The 20,293-nt window shown below is 38.0% G+C and overlaps 1 protein-coding gene across 6 annotated transcripts in view; it reads right to left on the bottom strand.

Annotated features, from left to right (window-relative positions):
* Positions 1-13,375: 13,375 nt before the first annotated feature.
* The window catches only part of b4galt5 (UDP-Gal:betaGlcNAc beta 1,4- galactosyltransferase, polypeptide 5), a 47,819-nt gene continuing 40,901 nt past the window's right edge, over positions 13,376-20,293 (bottom strand). For all 6 annotated transcript variants that reach the window (XM_047379540.1, XM_047379555.1, XM_047379529.1 and 3 more), the window contains one exon: positions 13,376-19,051. In XM_047379540.1, coding sequence (XP_047235496.1) covers positions 18,904-19,051 — 148 coding nt within the window. In that variant the 3' untranslated portion in view covers positions 13,376-18,903. The remainder of the gene's footprint in view (positions 19,052-20,293) is intronic.

Here is a 20,293-nt window from a genome sequence, read left to right as displayed (position 1 = left end):
AAAAAGCATTTTCAGAAATGCTTTTTCATTTTAAGAATGTGGCTGCATTGTTTGACTCATAAATGAAATTAGTTATCACTAATCCTATTTGCATTTTAATTTTCTTCTTCAAGACTGCTCATTTTTTCACTTAATTAAAATGAAAAAGAAAAAGACATTTGAGATTTATTTTTCAAAATGTACTCCAGCAAATAGATACCAAAATTCAATTTGAAATGTAAAATTTGAAAATGAAAAAGCATTTCCAGAAATGCTTTTTCATTTTAAGAATGTGGCTGCATTATTTGACCCATAAAGAAAATTAGTAATCAATCATCCTATTTGCATTTTCTTCTTCACAACTGCACATTTTATGCCATAATCAAAAAGAAAACAAAGCAGACATTGCTTTTTCGTTTTGTGGTCTGCCCGCAAAGTACTGCCCAGAACTCGAAAACGAAAAAGCATTCCAAGCGGCGGGCGCAGAAGAGTGACGTCAGCAGCCGCTCTTCCTCAGCTCCCTGCTGACCGAGCTACCCATCTTGTTCGGTAGGGCGCGCTGTGCACGTCTGCATTGCATTGCAAACGTGCCGAGAAATTGGCAGTGGCAGGCAGAACTGGTAGTTCCGGTGGCAGCCTTATGGCCTGGGACATCCAGCGTGTGTTTAAGCATTTATTTATATTTTTCTGTGAGTGACAATTCAGAATAGCCGCTCATGCTCTATAATAAACCGGCTGTTTGTGCAATAAATCTTCGTCATCCTTTCAACACGTCACACATACACATTATTTTCCATGTCAAGTAAATACAATCACCTTATGTTATGGGTCTAAAGTTGTTTATTAAATAATAATCAATAATGAAATCATTATTTAAAGGTAACAGGCTATAACAATAATGACAATCCATTTGCTGATAATCAGCATTAGCTTCCACAGCAGGGAGCTGAGGAAGAGCGGCTGCTGACGTCACTCTGCTGCGCCCGCCGCTCAGAATGCTTTTTCATTTTCGAGTTCTTTGCAGTACTTTGCGGGCAGACCACAAAACGAAAAAGCAATGTCTTCTTTGTTTTCTTTTTGATTATGGCATAAAATGTGCAGTTGTGAAGAAGAAAATGCAAATAGGATGATTGATTACAAAATTTTTTTATGGGTCAAATAATGCAGCCACATTCTTAAAATGAAAAAGCATTTCTGGAAATGCTTTTTCATTTTCAAATTTTACATTTCAAATTGAATTTTGGTATCTATTTGCTGGGGCATATTTTGAAAAATAAATCTCAAATATCTTTCGTTTTCATTTTAATAAAGTGAAAGAATGAGCAGTCTTGAAGAAGAAAATTAAATGCAAATAGGATTATTGATTACTAATTTCATTTATGAGTCAAAGAATGCAGCCACAATCTTAAAATGAAAAAGCATTTCTGAAAATGCTTTTTCATTTGAAATATGGTAACGATTTGCTTCCATAGATAGCATCTTGCAAATGTTACAAAAAAACTGTCATCTCATGAGATGGTAATCACATGACGCAGTCTGTGGCAAAAAACGAAAATGAGGTGAAGACGCGAGGGATGATAAAGTGCTTGCCACATCAAACAACAGTTGAGACTTTATACCACTATATTGAGCAAAAAGGAAGCAAGTTGAGAAAATTTGGTTGATCTTTCAAACCAGAAGCTCCGTCAGCAGGTCTCCTGTGCGCCATCAGCACATAGCTTTAAAAGACAACATTTCAAAGTAACCAGAACAGGATAAAGTTATTCCAGCATAATGAAAGCCAGAGGCTCCACATAAAAACTGTAGTGCTGGAGGCAAAACACGGAGCAGATAAAGAAGGCTGAGGTCAATGGAAAAAGTAAATATAGATATGCAGTAAGAGGACACAGAGCTGAGGCATGGAAAGTCTTAAAATCTCAACATTTGGAGGAATTTATTTTATCTTCTTACATGATCTATTTGGATGTTTGCCTTTTAACCAACTTCACATTCTACATATAATTCATACAAATTTATGGTATAGCCAGTTAAAAACATAATTCTTCTTACTCTGCATTCATTTTACTTTTATGATCTTGTTTATCACATCACTAACAGCTCTCTTGTTGGGACTACATTTATTGTCAGTCAGTTAGTCTGATTACTTTGTCTTGGAAATATATTTATATTCCTTTAACATTTACAATCATAGACTTTATTATATTCCCATTGGATTTTATGTGATAGACCAACACAAACATTGCACAATTTTGAAGCAGAGGGAAAAAAAATTCATTTACTTTTCTTTTTTTACAAAAAAGTGACAGTGAAAAGCCTAAATTAAGTCAACTACAATAAGTTGGCATCAGAAGCTACCTCGTTTGTAAATAGCGTCCACCTGTTTGTCATTTAATTTCAGTAGAAATCCAGCTTTTTTGTAAAGGCCTCAGGTTGGTTAGAAAACATTAGTGAACAAAGAGCATCATGATGAACAAGGAAAACAGATGTTAGGAATTATAATTATTGATTAATTAATCTTGATCAATAATTATAATTAAAAATCATAATTTGACAAAATTAATTTCTTAACCAAAATCCTCATTTATAAATTGAGACCAGAGATGTCTTCTGGTGTTGTAATTGTGGCTCAACGCCTTTGATAATTACAACCGTTAAATATTCAGTAATAAATAATTAATAACTATTACCAGAGATGTCACTGTTTAATCGACCGTTTCTGCCGAAATGTGTGGAACTTTTAACCTTATCTTGACTGACGAATCACTCTTGCACAAAATAAACACAGAATGCCTTCTGTTTATCTATGTGAATATTTATTAAATCACAGCCTGATACAATCCGTTCTTCTGATTTAATAATCTTCACCTACTCAAACATGCAAAGTTCTACACACAAGGGGTAAAATATCTAACTAAACAAAAATAAAGCAAAACAGCAGTATGGGATCAAACCAGCACTTATGGCAAAATTGATAATATGACGAAAGGGGGTGTGGCGGTGAGGATGTTGGGGCGCAGTTCCACTGTAACTCAGTTATACTCAGTCATAAAACTTCCCCCAACTCTGTGAGGTGAGCAGACAAAGGGTTATAAAACTTTTAGCGGCAAGCGAGCAAGCAGTAAGGCTGAAGACAAAGAAAATGGGGAATTTCACCATGAGGTTATTTTAACAGTCCAGTCTCACAGCGCACCTGCGCTTGCTCTCAGGGGTTCAATAACCCCGCAAAACACACACAAAGATGAGTAGCGCAGCAGCTTCCAGACGTCAAACACGGCACATCAAAGTTTCAATAACAAGGTTACATGCACATATCATTCAAAAGACATTAGATTAAATAGCGAATCTCATCGCACTAAAACCTCCTATTCTGCCCAGGCTTTTAAGAAAGGAATAAAAATAAAGGATGGGTATTACTTGTTGTCGGCTTTCTTCTGAGCGGGGTTGAGAGAGGAAGGGGAAAGTTGGAAGTTACTGTGCGTCCTCAGTTAACCTCAGGAAAAGCGGTCAATCTTCGTCCTCTGGCCTCCTTGATGAAAGGGAAAAATATGATCTGACCATCAAAGTCGACTAGGATAAAACACGGTGGTGGTTTGTCTCCTCGAAACTCCGTGTTTTTAGTTACATGTTAAACTCACGTCTTTGATCGGCAAGGTGAAATTTCTGGCCTTCTTAGTCCAGAAACCTCAGTTATGAAGTGTTCGTTGGCCAACGAGAGAGAATAAACGAGATCCACTCGGGACTCTTCTCCAGGTGATGCTTCATATGTTGGTAACCGGACCCGGTCTCCAGCTGAAGGTGAGTGTTCAAAAAATGGAGGCCTTCCTATATAGCGTCTTGTGACATCAGACTTGGGACGCCCGTCATATCAGTTGTAGTGTTCGACGGGATATGTAGGAGCGGACTGTCCTGGATACAAAATGGCCGATGCCGTTGGAAAGGCATAGTGACGTCCAACAACATGCCAATGGTCCAATATTCAGCAAACAAGTGGTCCAACACAGATATCACCTGGTCAGTGCTGGGGGGCTAGATCTAGGCCTAAGCCAACAGAAAATACTTTTCATAGATGTAAGCAGAGCATCTATTTTCAAAACTTAATCTTAAATATATTGTTTAACCTGATCTGCATAAATGTTGAGAAAAAAAGCCTGAACAGCTGCTGTCTGTTTTATAGTTTTAGGAAGGCTGGGTACATGTTGAAATTAGGCTTACTGCAATGTTGCTTACAGAGTTTTAGCTTTCAAGCTAGTGGCAGGTGGGGCTTGCTTATTAGTTACAAAAAAAATGGAAAATTCTTTACTTTTGTGTCGGCCACTGACACGTTTATTAGCCAAGTAGATGTAAACTAGTTGTAGACCTATGCTTCACTGACAGCACAAAGTGGTTTTTCATTTCAATGAGTGAAATGTTTGTTACCCTAAACAATTATCCTTTGGACTACATTTGATCTCTGGCTTCTGATAAGGTTCTAGTCCATCGAATAAATTTTTATATCTTCTGTTAATAACTTGTTCAAACTTGTTTTCTCATTTAGTTTTGAATATGCTGCTATGGTTTCGCTTGTTATTCCAAGATGGCCGGTGGGTACTCTTTTTATTTATTTATTTATTTATTTGCATTGTTGAAAACAACCTATAAGATAAGCACCTTAAATATACAGCCAGTGCTACACTGGAATGATTTAGATCAGAACATATTCATGTTTTAGAGTGGCCCAATCAAAGTCCAGAAAGGAACCATTTAAATAATCGGTGGCCAGAACTGTACACTGATGTTAAATAATGCTCTCCACGGCACGGCGCAGGTGGTGTAGGGGTTAGTGCACGACCACATATAGAGGCTATAGTCCTCGAAGCGGCCGTCCCGGGTTTGAGTCCCGGACCTGGCAACCTTTGCCGAATATCTTCCCCTCTCTTGCCCCTCCTTCCTGTCTGCCTACTATCAAAAATATAGGCCTCTAGTGCTGAAAAAATTCTTTAAAAAAATGCCCTCCATCCAATTCTTGTGAGCTTCATGGTTTTTTTTAAACGTATGGTCTGCAAACCATTATTTTCCTTCCACTTCAAAATAATGGTCTACCTTTGTTTGGTCTGTCATTTAAAATCTCACAAAACACAGTGAGGTTTGTGGTTGTATCGTTACAAATTTTGAAAAAGTTCACAGAATATGAAATCTATAGAGACAGTCTATTTTCTGCAGAGCAATTACAAATATATGTTTGTGCAGATATTAGTTTCAAACATGCAAATATGAACATTTTTTCCCCTCACCTTATTGAAAAAGAAGGCCCCCTTATTAACCGGTGTTTTACCAAGAAAGATCAACTATTAAAGTAATAATGGATTTTAACGGGGGAGTGGAAGAGGTGAGCATGATATATCCTGTAGAAATGCTATGAGGAGATACAGTCAGAAGGAGTGTGAGGAGAGTGAGCACGTCTGTCACAGTCAGCTGAGAAAGAGGCAAGCTGAGCGAATGAGCCAGACTCACTGATGAGGAATACTCCCGCTGATAGACAGGGATGTAATGGGAACCAGAAAAATGTCATTAATATACAGCGTGGAGCATATGGGCTGGAGGAATCTGGGGAACAGCTGCACAGCTTTCCCAGACTCAAATAAATTAAAACACAAAGGACATTGTGCTCATTTAGTAAATGTTTCTCAAACAGCTAGAGAGCTATGGAAGCAAATCGTTACCATATTTCAAATGAAAAAGCATTTTCAGAAATGCTTTTTCATTTTAAGAATGTGGCTGCATTGTTTGACTCATAAATGAAATTAGTTATCAATCATCCTATTTGCATTTTAATTTTCTTCTTCAAGACTGCTCATTCTTTCACTTAATTAAAATGAAAAAGAAAAAGACATTTGAGATTTATTTTTCAAAATGTACCCCAGCAAATAGATACCAAAATTCAATTTGAAATGTAAAATTTGAAAATGAAAAAGCATTTCCAGAAATGCTTTTTCATTTTAAGAATGTGGCTGCATTATTTGACCCATAAATAAAATTAGTAATCAATCATCCTATTTGCATTTTCTTCTTCACGACTGCACATTTTATGCCATAATCAAAAACAAAACAAAGCAGACATTGCTTTTTCGTTTTGTGGTCTGCCCGCAAAGTACTGCCCAGAACTCGAAAACGAAAAAGCATTCCAAGCGGCGGGCGCAGAAGAGTGACGTCAGCAGCCGCTCTTCCTCAGCTCCCTGCTGACCGAGCTACCCATCTTGTTCGGTAGGGGGCGCTGTGCACGTCTGCATTGCATTGCAAACGTGCCGAGAAATTGGCAGTGGCAGGCAGAACTGGTAGTTCCGGTGGCAGCCTTATGGCCTGGGACATCCAGCGTGTTTTTAAGCATTTATTTATATTTTTCTGTGAGTGACAATTCAGAATTCATGCTCTATAATAAACCGGCTGTTTGTGCAATAAATCTTCGTCATCCTTTCAACACGTCACACATACACATAGTGCTATTTATTTTCCATGTCAAGTAAATACAATCACTTTATGTTATGGGTCTAAAGCTGATCATTAAATAATAATCAATAATGAAATCATTATGTAAAGGTAACAAGCTTTAACAATAATGACAACCCATTTGCTAATAATGGATTTTAATGGGGGGCATGATATATCCTGTAGAAATGCTATGAGGAGATACAGTCAGAAGGAGTGTGAGGAGAGTGAGCACCCCTGTCACAGTCAGCTGAGAAAGAGGCAAGCTGAGCGAATGAGCCAGACTCACTGATGAGGAATACTCCCGCTGATAGACAGGGATGTGACAAGAGTGGGGCAGACAGGGGTGCCAAAGGATGGACACCAAGACAGAAAGCACAACAGTGTCAAGCACGATGAACAACGTGGGAGGTGTAAGTAGATGTGTTTACAGCCTCCTTGTTTCTCAACTGTATGCCTTGTGTCCTGACAGGAAAGCCACAACACAGGCTTCAAAAAAGAAAACACTTTCCTGCTAAGACACAGAAACAAGTGAGCTAAAGCAGGGCAAGCAGCAGCAGTAAGGGTTTAAACCTCAGGGGCCTAAAAGCAGCTGGATTCCCTGTCAACCCTCGGAAACAGCATCACACAAGGGATTGTCCTGTTTGTGACCTGGAGAAGATGAAGTAGGAATGGGGGTGGGAGGTTGTTAGTGATGAGAGAAGCACATATGGGGAATGATTTATTTTTTTCTTAATGCTAATACATGACAAATGGTTTTGTAATACCAAACAATGTTTCAAAATCGTGTGGCCTCCACAGTGGTTCTGTTGCCTTCTCTCCTTTCCTGCTTGGGGTTTGTGCACACGCACTCACACACACACACACACACACACACACACTTACACACACACACACACACATGAAACAGGATTTAATCCAACATGAGAGCAAGGTTAATTGAATTCATGTAAACTGCATTTTTAAAATCCTGCAAATTCTGAAAGTTTTACATTTTATAAAAATGTACTATATTTATGAAACAACAAAATAATCATAAATATCTAAGCTTCCAAAGAAAGGAAGAAGAAAACAGCTTGACATGGTTCAGGGTTTTATTAGAAATGACTTCCTTCAAAGAGCATTTCAAATTTGCAGGCGTTGCATTTCATATTTGTTGCAGAACTATTTAGCCTCCCCATCTTTATCTCAGCACAATATCAACTTAAAATCATGTTGCATTCACATTACGTAAGAAATGGAAAGTCAAAGCCTTCTTCACACTTAAAAAAAAAAAATTGTTTCTGCTTATTTCTCTGAATACTTTAATGTGTCATACCTTAAAGAGAAAGCTTGACTGCTCATTTATTCTTTAATTTCCCCAGTTGGAGATTGGAAATTTTGATGGTAACAATTTGTCATTAAATGCACCTGCCATATAATAGCATTCTCCCAGCATATATTTAAGGTAAACAGAAACTACACCATCATCTCTAGATTTTTTATGTATAAATGTTCTGATCTTGATCACGTTCTAACCTCACATGGGCATGCCACACAGATTTGACCATGTCAATCTTTATTAAACACCAATGACAACAAAAACTAAAAAGTTCATTAAAGAAATACAAAACAAGAAAAAACAAAACTAAGGACACCAGAAAATGCCTATATAAAGTTTAGATTAAAATTATTCAGACTCCAGGCAGATTCAGGTTTAAACCAATCTTTTCATTTTACCAACATGTTTCTTCTGACTGGAAGTACCAACGATTAAAGTGGCTCAGCCAGAGTCCTTACTTGAATCTGAACACACAAAGAACCTGGGTAGGGAGCTAAAGATGAGGGTGATAGCAAGGAGGCCTTCCAACCTTAAAAACTTGTAGTTCATCACCATCAATGAACTATCACACCAGTGGAAACATGCAAAAAGATGGTCAGTCAGTCAGGATGTTTTACAAGTGGAGAAAATACATGATTTAGGCTAATTTTGCTGCAGGAAGTAAGAAATAACAAAAATATACCAATAGTTTCCATCCATCTTGTTCATCTGAACATACTAGTTTTTAAGAAAGAAAAGTTTGTCTTTCTGATGTGAAAGACAAACTTTTTATTTCAGTCATTCAATTAAAAAAGTGAAACTACTTTTGGATAGATTTATTCCACACAAAGTGACCTATTTTAAGGATTTATTCTTTTGTGTTTAAAGATTACAGCTAAAAATCCCCACAAATTTAGTTTCTCGAAAATTTGATAATTAAGACTAAAAACATTAGTTTGCATGTTCTCCCCGTGCATGAGTGAGTTCTCTCTGGGTACTCCGGCTTCCTTCCACAGTCTGAAAACATGACTGTGGGGTTAATTGTTCTCTGTAAAACTGCCCTTAGGTTTGAATGTGTCTGTGCATGGTTGTTTGTTCTGTGTCTTTGTGTTGGCCTGCGATGGACTGGCGTGGATGTATCCTGCACACCACTGGAGATAGCCACAAGCTCCCCCATGATCCTACATGGAAGAAGTGGGTATAGAAAGTGGATGGATGTATGGACTAACAAAATTGTATTTTAATACATAAAGCCTTTTAAGTGGGCTAAGGAGAAGAAAACACTGCAATGTGGCCCAGTTGTCCAAAGTCTTATTTTTAGTTGAAGGTAAACTTGCCTTTCATTTGGAAAACAAGGTCAAAAAGTCTGGAGGAAGAGTGGAAAAACACAGAATCTAAGTTGCTTGAGATCCAGTGTAAAGCCAGTGTTGATTCTGGCAGCCATGTCCTCTGCTGATGTTCGTCTGCTGGTAGATGCAATCATCTACCAGGACATTTTGGAATACTTCATGCTTCCTTCTGCTGACAAGATTTGGAAGGATGCTGATTTCACTTTCCAGCAGGATTTGGCAATCCAGAATATTCCCGAATAATGCTATTAAAGCAGCTCAGTGAATGACCACATTAAGAATAGCAATTTGAATTTAATTCAGTGAAAATGCAATTAAATTACCTAAACAATTCAAGTTAGGGAAACCCTTCTAGGTCATGCATAGTACTACATACTATAGTATTACACACGATACTATAGTATTACACAAGATGATGTGCAGGAGCAATACTAGCGGCTGATAGGTAATTTTAAGTAATTTTCTTCAACAGGTATACAACTAAGTGCAGAAAGCTGCATCTTTTATTTAACAAACTGTCGAATCACTGCAGATTGTAAATAGAAAGCTTTAAATTGTGGAAAGCCAGAAGACATGTCTCTGGTTTTTTCCTTTTGTGCGTCCTATGTTTAGATCCACACACATAAATGCACAGAGGCAGGAGTACAGAGGAAGTGAAGGGGAAAAAAACTGGAGGAACATTATTCTGCATAACTGAAAGCTACAAATTCAGTAACACAGCTAGATTCTGATGCAGATTCCAGTTAAAGACACCCTCTAGGGAAAATTGAACTGAAAGAGATCCACAAACTAAGCAGAAAGGCTGAGGCGCCACAGATGACATCAAAGTATCTGAGTGGCTCAACACTCAAGGGATGTGTGTGGATGATCCATAAGTGTGTGTCCATGTGTGTGCACACATACTAAGGAAAGTCTTGGGATCTCAAAAGCTGCCCTCTGAAAGGGAAGTGATACTGGAGCAAGCATGCCCTGTATGGCAGGCCGTTTTAACATTTATTCAAAGCGCACACCGGTCTGTTGTTCCGTTTGTAGATCACTAAAATAGGATTCTTCCTAGTCAAAATTACATTCCTGCTAGTCAGAACTGTAATTATAGATGTCCGCAATTACATTTTTGCTAGCAGAAACTTATCTTCCTATCTAAAATGAATATTCCAGATATCTTGAATATAATACTTACTAGTACAAATGACGTCACTTTCCCCATTCCTGTGTATTGGACTTTTACTTTCTCCTATCTAAAATGACATTCCAGATATCTTAAAAATAATTCTTACTAGGATTAACTCTAATTTCAGATCTCCATAATCCACTTAATACTAGTCATAATGACCATTTCAGATTTCAAAAATGAAGAAAACATTCCAGATATCTACAATATAATTTCTAACATCAAAAATATATTGTTACTAGTAAAAATGTCATTACAGATATCTACTCTGAAGTTTTTACTAGGAACAATTTAGTTGTGGATATCCATAACTGTCATTATTCCTATCTATACGTATATCAAATTAAATGACTACATGTACGTAACTGATCACTGATGCGACATTTGGACATGTCATAGTGGGTGGGACTTTTTTGACCACCTCATGCAGGAAGTCGTCTTTCCCGCTTTCTAGCATTGTCGGCGTATTTTTCCCTCTGGACTTGCTAAAATGGAAACAGACATGAACGGAACTTCTGCTTTTCACACAACCGTCTATTGTTCGACCCTGGCTGAGGGTTTGCCGTCAATACCACTGGGTTCAGAGTGAGTCTGGGCAGTCAGTAGGCCATAACACTGAAGTTACCTTTCAAACAAACACTGGCGCGGCGAGAGTCTGGTGTGTAAGCCTCCTTCGCTTCCTGCACTTTCTTCTCAAAACAATTGCTTGTTGCAGTTTTAAAATATGGTTTTTAGCAGCAAGACTGTGAAAACAGCGCTGGTTCCCTCCCTTTTTGATGTTGCAGTTACGGTGCAGAGGTGCAAGTCGATGACGTAACCCCTACTGTCCCAATTCTCCAATTTTGCAGCTTGTAACCTGCACACTTCAACCCCTAAATGCACTTGTACAAAGTACACACTTTCATAGAGGGGCGTAGGGTGTAGTGTGGGAATTGAGACAGGTGTTGTATTGAAAGTGTAAAACCTAATAGCTTTGTGAACCACCTGTGAAACTTGTGCTACGTTTTAGGAACTCATTTTTAATTTCGTAAATTCAACTTCCGTCCACACTCCAGTCCAGTAGGTGGCGGGAATGCACCTCAATACTTGGTTTGCCAGCCGCCATAAAACACAAGAAGAAGAAATTTTGCTTCCTCTCCGCGAGCACCAGGGCACAACACACTGTCATAATTTTGCCCACTAAAACCGTGTCATGGCAGCACCTTGCTCAATGGTATATCTATTAAAGATATCTGAAATACATACCCAGTCAAGCAAATACATGTTAAATCGGCCACTTTAAATTAGTAAAGCTTTGTAGATATCTGAAACTTAATTCTTACTAGTAAAATTTTAATTTCAGATCAAGTTGGTTTCTACAGGCATAAATGCAATTGTTGATATCTGTATTACAATTCTGGCTAGAAATATTGTAATTATGACTAGGTAGGATGCCTTAGTGCTATCTATAATAGAAATGTGGCTAGTGAGCTTGTCTATTTTATGTTAAAATGGCGCCCCATTATTCTGTTGCAAGTAAGCCAAAATATGTTTGTAAACATTTATAATTGCATTTTGTATAGGCATTATTAAAATTTCAGATATCTGAAATTCCATTTTAACTAGTCATATAATCAGTAGTTGATATCTGTAATGGCAAGGATTGTTATTCTGGATATCTGGAACGTTTTCTTCATTTTTGATATCTGAAATGGTCATTATGACTAGTATTAAGTGGATTATGGAGATCTGAAATTAGAGTTAATCCTAGTAAGAATTATATTCAAGATATCTGGAATGTTTATTTTAGATAGGAGGAAGTAAAAGTCCAATAAACCTGAATGGGGAAAGTGACGTCATTTGTACTAGTATGTATTATATTCAAGATATCTGGAATGTTTATTTTAGATAGGAGGAAGTAAAAGTCCAATAAACCTGAATGGGGAAAGTGACGTCATTTGTACTAGTATGTATTATATTCAAGATATCTGGAATGTTCATTTTGACTAGGATGAATTTTATTTAAGATATCTGAAATACATATTCAGTCAAGCTAATAAATGTCAAAACGGCCTGCCATACTCAGCCTTATGTTCCTCACCTTACATTAAGATGGGTATTTTTCTTGTTGTAAACACACACACACTACACTGATACGTTGCAATTTTCATTTTTAGATGAACAGACAGCCATGTTTTTTTACATTTTAGTTTTAAGCTTACTGTGGGTGAACAGTTCCTGCAAAAATTCTCTAAGTAGCATGTCCGATCCCTGCCACACAACATTTTCTTTCCCGAGAGCATAATTAAATCATTAGCTGTCACTTCCGTTAACCAGCAGAGATGCGCATCTAATGTGCTAAACCCCACAGGGCTGGAGCTGCTCTGATTCAATGAATCTTAAGTGAACTCTGGTGAAAGCATTTTGTTTTTGCGTTTTATTTTACTCACTGTAGGACGCGAACAAGCGTCACCTCTGTCTTCGGATCCGGATCTGTGCATGCATGGTGAAGGGGGTGTTATGCAGTGACACGACAGTAGAATAGGACAATTATAGAGAGTTCACAAACTCAGGAGGAATCTGCTCCCAAAATGCTGGGAATTTGATTAGAGACTGGATTAAAAGGAGGTGGGTCTTTGAGCCAAAAGAACAGACAAACCTTTGTTAGGGCGTTTAAGAGAGGACGTGATGTTTATATCTCTGCTGCAGTGCAAAGCTCTTCTGTGGTCGTGCAAGTGTGAAGCCCTCTTAACTAAGTCAAATGAGGATCTTAACAGATAGTTTTAGCCCGTTTAAATGAGCTTTATTGTGCGTATACGTTTTGCATCTACCTCATAATCACCTGCCATTATCCAAGCAGACATCAACGTCGTTTTAATGAGATTGTAATTCTCCTATTTGAACTTTTACCAGCAGCTTATGTCCCCAGCTGTGGTCAGTGTGGTTTAGGTTCTGTTGTGAGTAATGAATGCCATGCATGTGTATATGCGCACACTGTGCATTAAAACCACGTCTTTTGCGGCATTGAAAAAAAATATAGGCGCATCTACGCCACACTGACGGTTCTGGGGAACTACGAGGTAACTGAAAAAAAATAACCCCAAACCCGCCCCACATAGACACGACGTACAGAAATACTTTACAAGTTTCCGTTTTATTGGTGTACTTCTGACAATAACAATGATGGTATAAAAGAAAATCTCCATCATACAAATTTCAATAATCAAAAGATAATATGCCAATACACAAACAGATCCACATAAGGCTGACATCAAGTTTTGACAAGTGGCTTCGAATGGCTTCAATTCAAGGAGACGCGTCTCTCCTTACAATCAAAGAATAAATATTTTAAAGATGTTAGCAATCGGTCTCCTTTAATTGGGTTTCTTCTTAAATAGTTCATACAAAAAAAAAGAGCATATCTGTGAGCATTTTGTAGTGGATTGTGTCATTGCTTTGAGTACCTCTGTGATGTAAGACTTTTTCTTTCTTTTTTTTGTTGAAACAATAATAACAAGAAAATGATCTTGCAGTGGTTTCTTGTGAGCTCGACCTAAATCCATTTGCTGACACACTCAAAGAGACGTCCCTCCGACACAGAACCCACACTGAGCTCCAACAGGATGGAGACCCTGGGACTGCAAAACTCTTGAGATTATGTGGGCATTTTTAAATTTTATAGAACATTGTTGTCAAAAAAAAACCAAAAAAAACAACAACAACAAAGAAACAGCTTGTGCTTGGAAGCAGTGATGTAAAAACATTGATGTGTAAGCTCCGCTAGCACCTAAATGGCACCAGATAACCTCCCCGAGCCAACCCCCCAGACCCCATCCCTCTTGAAGCCTTGTTTTTATGCTAGCATCTGTAGTGATTTAAGACCTTAATAGAATTTCTAAAACACTACACACAACAACGATATTTACAATGATCATTTCTTGATATGCACTTCTTTTCAATTTAAATATTCTTGCTTATATAAAAAAAATAAAAACAAGTGAAAAAAACTAAAATAACTGCAATAAATTAAAAAGCTTTAAGGCTGCCAGTCTTGTCAGATGCCCAAGGAATGGTCCCTTCATTTAAACTGGCACAGAACGGATCAGGACAGGCGAGACTGAGATATGAAGAAGTCTCTTTAGAGAGCGGCGGTCCGGGCCTGCTCTCATCACACTGGAATCAAATATTCACCAATCCAACTACAAGTCTCCAAATGAGTAAACTAGTGGCCAAAGCTGTTCAGTAGTTACCAAAGAAAATGAATCTTGTAAGTGTAGAACTGATGCAGCTGCTTGTGAATTGTGACTATAGAGCCCAATACTGACTCTGAGAACGCTGAGGGCCTCTTAGATTGAGGGTGTCACTCACAGTCTGAATCTTCATCTGAACACGCACACTAAAAACCATTTGGCTTTGCTATAATGTCCAATTAGCTTTTAATTTAAAGCATTGAAAGCTTATATATATATATATATATATATATATATATATATATATATATATATATATATATATATATATATATATATATATGCGTTTAGAGATAATATATACAGCGTATCATGTAAATGTCTGGAACTACAAGGAGAACTTGCCAGTTGTTCACTACCAGAAAAAAAAACCGACATGTTCTTATCAGTGCTGGTAAACAAAATGCAAAAAATAAAAAACTTGATTAGAAGGTTTAGATGGAGGATGGTTGCACCTCTGAAAGGTTTAGCCATTTCACTCAAACACACATGGAAAAGAAAACTTAACACAACTGCTTGCTACTGTCCATGGCTGCCACTGGGCACCTCCTTAGTCTGGAGCTAGGAAGTAAACGTCTGCTTCATTTCTGGGAAGGAACCAGAGCTCTTCTAAATATACATAAAGGTGCTCTAAAAAGTGTACGAACACCCATTAAAATGCCAGGGTGCTGCAATGCTAAAAAAAAGACTGATTAGTCATTTCTTCTCTTTTCATTTCTAAGTGTGCACCCTATTTTGATAAAGCACATCTTGATTCAGTTTCAGCATTCATTCTTCCTGAGTTCAAGCTTGCTGTCAATTATTGTGAATCTGATGAACCAGAAATAGAGGTCAGCTCTCCTAACTGGATGTTTTTTTTTTTTTTTTACATCTGTGGCATTAAGCTAAAGGAGGATATAGCTTTTTGTAGTTTGCAGATTAGTTACAACAGAAAACTCTCATTGTATGGAGTTATCAGTCAGAGGAAGGGTACAAAACATCAACATTATATGTACCCCATGGCATCAGTGATTGGAGAAGAAGGGGCAACAGTGTCATAACAAAAACTGGACATTTCTTCAAAACCAAAGATACACCAAGATGGTAAGTTGTCACTGAGGCTGACAATAGCCTGGGAGTAACACTGAAAAAGCTGCAGGAATTCCTGCCAAGTACTGGAGTTGTTCCAAATGTGACAACAGTATTCTCCATACGTCCAAACTATGGAGTCAGGCTACAAGAAAACAGGATTTATTTTCCCAAAGAAAACATTGAAGCCTTGCCAATGTCTTGTAAAATGTATCATGATACCAAACTTCAACATTTTGACTACTAAAGCTGTTTAGCACAAAAACAACACAACACACATGAAGCCACGGTGGTGGCAGCATCATGCTGTGGAGTTTCTTTTTTCAGATGAAAATGGTTTTTGTTTGGCAAGGTGGATGAAATCATAAAAATCTCTTTTTTTTTTTTATGAAGATGAGGGATTTTATTTTTCCAACCTTAATGTGTGTCCAACCGTACTCTAAAACCAACAATAGAATTGCTTTACCAGAATTCTGAAGTTTTCGAATGGCCTAACCCATGTCCAGAACTAAGACTGACAGAAAATGTAAGGGGTCACTGGAGGGGTGCTGTCAACAAGCGAAGTCTTCGCCGACCAATTGATTTGGAGAACCTTTAGACGGGAGAGAGCAGAAATACTGCCAAATTAAAACATGGAATGCTGATCGGCTCCTACAAAGAAGACTGAATGCTGATACGGAATCAAAAGGTGCTTAGACGTACCTACGCAACCAGGTTATTTAGTTTTTTACATCCTCCTATAAACAGACTTATTTGTTTTTTTAGTTCAACTATACATTATATATTTGGCTTTAAAAGGTGAAGAAAACCTTTAAAACCATTTAGATGGTCTAGTTTAAAAAAAATAACAAACCTAGTATTTGAACAGAGGTGTGAGCACTTCTAAGTTGATACATGGGTTAGTTAAACATGGCTGGATAAATAAATTCATTGGAAGATATAATGAAATCTAGTTCACGAGGACTTAAAGGATGATTAAACAACATGAAACAGCCAGAAGTCTCAGTAACGTTTTTCCTGCTCAATATCAGGCTACTTGATGGTAAAATTGGCTCCAGTAAGAGCTCCATCATCAGTTTAATGGAGGTGATCAGTGAAAGACAGTGGCCACTAGCAATTTAAAACCGTCTTGCTCTTCCTGTGGTTATCACACAAAATGGCTTCCTCCAACACATCTGCTCAGAAGAGTAATAACACCAAGCTACAGTACGGGTGCCATTCCATTTCATTTCAGCTCATTATGGCGACGCCATTTGCGCCACTCCTAGGGAGGAAAGAAATCTGTGTCTAAATGAAATGGAAGTGCCCCAAATTACACAGAACCGAACCTCAGAATCCCACACTATTACACACAGCATTGTTTCAGTGCATCTAACACTGTCACTTTCTAAATTATCACGTCAACTCGCAAGAAAAATAAAAACTGAACAATTAAAAGTAAGTAATTCATCAAATAAATAGACAAGAGGTCCAGCCCCTTTGGTTCGTATTTTGTCGTTGAAATCCAACAGTTCTGTTGATTACGAACATGCCTCCCAAGAGATACGTGTTTAGAAATGTATACAAGGCGATTTATGTGAAATGTTGTAGCTGCATGACAAGAAGACAGTGAGGAGAGTATGTCTGTGTGATATCTTAACAATGGAACTACATTAGTTTTGGGATATCTGACCCCAAAAATCAACACTGTTAAACATTAGAGAGGAGCTGCAGTGTGTCTTGAGAGGAGTACCAGTCTGTGTCAGGCTGCATGCCTCTAAAAAAAAAATAAAAATCTTTTTTTAAATCTCTACCTAGATCAACATTTCAAAGTTTGATGTAAACAAAGAAAAGCCTGAACACAAAACCAATCACTAGTTATCACATGCCACCATCAATAAGCATTCAGATCAGCCTTTTTTTCTATGCAAGCAAATAAGTGTCAGTTTAATAAAAGGGGGAACAAAGGCAGCTGCAACGGGGCTGCTGAGCAGATAAAATGTTTGCAGCACCCTATGTAGAGGTGGGCTGGTTACAAACACTAGACAATATGCAAAATAAAGCTAAAGCTTCTGTAAACACCAGTGATAGTAACACCAGTCAAGTATTCACTACTTCCCATTCTCTGCTGTAAAAAAATTAAGGTGAGTAAACAATAACATAATGGGTCTAAAAATACACCTGCACCTTCTTTCTTTCTGGCCTAGATTTACAGGCTGCACGCTGAGTGAGGTCTAAAGTCGGCCAGACAAAAGTTTGTACACAAGCCCAGACGTTTCCTCCTTCCCCGGCGACCAAATGCATGTAGGCTATTTGCCTAGCTTGCCCTCACTCGCACACAGACGTGGACACAAGACACACAAAAGTTCTGGAAAGAAAAAGGGGCGCCGAGTTTTGCTTAAGCAAAGCTGAACTGAATTTTAAGTTTGCATACACAGTCACTCCTTTCCTGTACTTCCAACAAGGGAATGCTAGCACCCATGCTATTGCATTTTTACAATAGGGAAGTCAGGCCTAATTTCTGCTGTCTGATATTACAGCTTATTGCTAACAGGATGAGCATTGCACTCCAACATACAGCCACTAGCAGGCAGCCAGAACATTCAGTGGAACGAGGCAAACACAAACATCACAGTCTTTAAATGGTATGTTCTCACTAGATGGAATACGGATGATTAATGAAATAATATTTTCTGAACTTAAAATAAACTATTTCTTGTACAATATATCATTTTCTTTAACTATCTTAACTTGTCGATTTGACATACCTATTGCAGAACCAGCTGCGCGAATCAACTCAACTGAAATTGCTCTGTGGTGCTGTAAGGGTTGTATGTGCATGCAAAGGCTTACTGCATTCATGAAATCAGAAGAGCAAAACTAAAATGAAAGATCTAAGCCCCAGCGCCCCCCCTATGTCAGCACATGCAAGTACATACTCCTGTGTGTATACATGTGTGGCCAGTGTGTGTGCTCGAATGTGTAACCTAATTTAGTAATCAAGCACAACAACTCAGGGCAGAGCTAATCAGAGAGAAAATAAGGAACAAGCTTGACAAATGGGATGCTGAAGGCCAAAATGGTGCAAAAGGCATGTGGAGACTGATGTGTACACAAGCCCAGATGAAGAGTAATGAACTGTGGCATGAGTAAGTGCAGCATTTATCCCTATTTTGTTTTCAGATGATTTATCAAACATACTAATTTGAGTCTCCATTTCATATATATTTTTTTGCATACAAACAAACACAAAGCAAAAGAAAACAAAAAAAAAAAGTCCTAAGCAGTGCTGCGACTGGTGAGATATGGCTGATGTCCCAGAGGACTTTTGATTCCCAGGTGTTTTGCAGTCCAGCTCTGCCTACGTCAGTAGTCAGCCACGGGCGCAAGCATTCTGCTCAAGCTGACTGTGATGTTGGTGAAGAGGGGACTTCTTGAAATTAGTGGCAAGTATTTTAGGTTATTAAGACCATCCACTTTCTGCCTCTCCTTTGAGTGACGTAGTAGACTATATCTGCAAATAAAGAAAAAAAAAAAAAAATCAGAAGCGAAATAAATAACTAATCTGGACATCAGAAAACTGGAACAGCGCATGCCCAAATTACACAGTGGCAATAGATGGTGACATTTAACGGAGCATTGGGAAACAATGAGACACAATGTGGAGGAACTAACTTCATTATATATTAACTGATATTGTTAAAAGGTACAATGTGAGGGTCACACAGGGAGACCTCAGGTAAATACAGCAGTGTGGAGAAGTATTTATGAACTTTTCCACATTCTGTTACGTTACGACTACAAACTTTAATGTATTTTAGTGGGATTTAACGTGACTGACCAACATAAAGTAGTGCATAATTGCGAAGTGAATGAAAAAGGCAGCCAAGTGACCCAAGGGAAGTCTTGAGGAGCTGCAGGGAAGCCCCATACAAGATAAAGCATCAGTTGGCTGGGCAACTGTTAGTTGTGCAAGCAGCAAAACTAGCCTTTATCGAGGAGTGGTGAGAAGAAATCCATAAGAGTTTCCAGGTTTACACAAGCCATGTAGGGGACACAACAAATATTTGAAAGAAGATGTTTTAGATAGATGAGACCAAAATGTAACGTTTTGGTCTATATAAAAAAATATGTGCATCAGAAAACTAACACTCCACATGGCCCTGAACACACCATCTCAATGGTGAAACGTGGTGGTGGTAGCATCAAGCTATGGGGATGCTTTTCTATAGCAGAGACAAGCAATCTAGTCAGAGTTGAGGAGAACATCGATGGAACTAAATGCAGGGCAGTCCTGGAAGCGATGACCAGTCAGTAGTAAAATTGAATGGTTTAGATTAAAGCATATTCATATGTTGGATTAGCCTAGTCAAAGTAAAAAATTAAATCTTATTGTGAATCTGTTGAAAGGGTTGAAAACTGTTATTAAGAGACGCTCATCATCCAATGTGACTTTTGTTTATTTTGCAAAAAGAAAAAAAACCAACATAAATAAATAAATCACTCTGTAGATGTGCAAAGTGGAGTGGATAGACATGCCCCAAATAACTGACACCTGTAATTGTAGTGAAGGTGGTTCTATAAGTATTGACATGGGGGCAGAATACAAATACACACCACTGTTACGGATTTACATTTTTGGAATATCATTTTCCATTAAGTTCACAATAATGCACTTATTTGGTCTGGTCTGTCGTATAAAATCCTAATAAAACACACCGTTTGTGGCTGTAACGTAACAAGATGTAAAAAAAAA

Source organism: Girardinichthys multiradiatus, chromosome 1 (genome assembly GCF_021462225.1).
Source record: "Girardinichthys multiradiatus isolate DD_20200921_A chromosome 1, DD_fGirMul_XY1, whole genome shotgun sequence".
In the NCBI taxonomy this organism is placed as follows: Eukaryota; Metazoa; Chordata; class Actinopteri; order Cyprinodontiformes; family Goodeidae; genus Girardinichthys; species Girardinichthys multiradiatus.
Note: the sequence above shows the minus strand (reverse complement) of the source record. Positions and strands in the feature narration are given on the sequence as shown.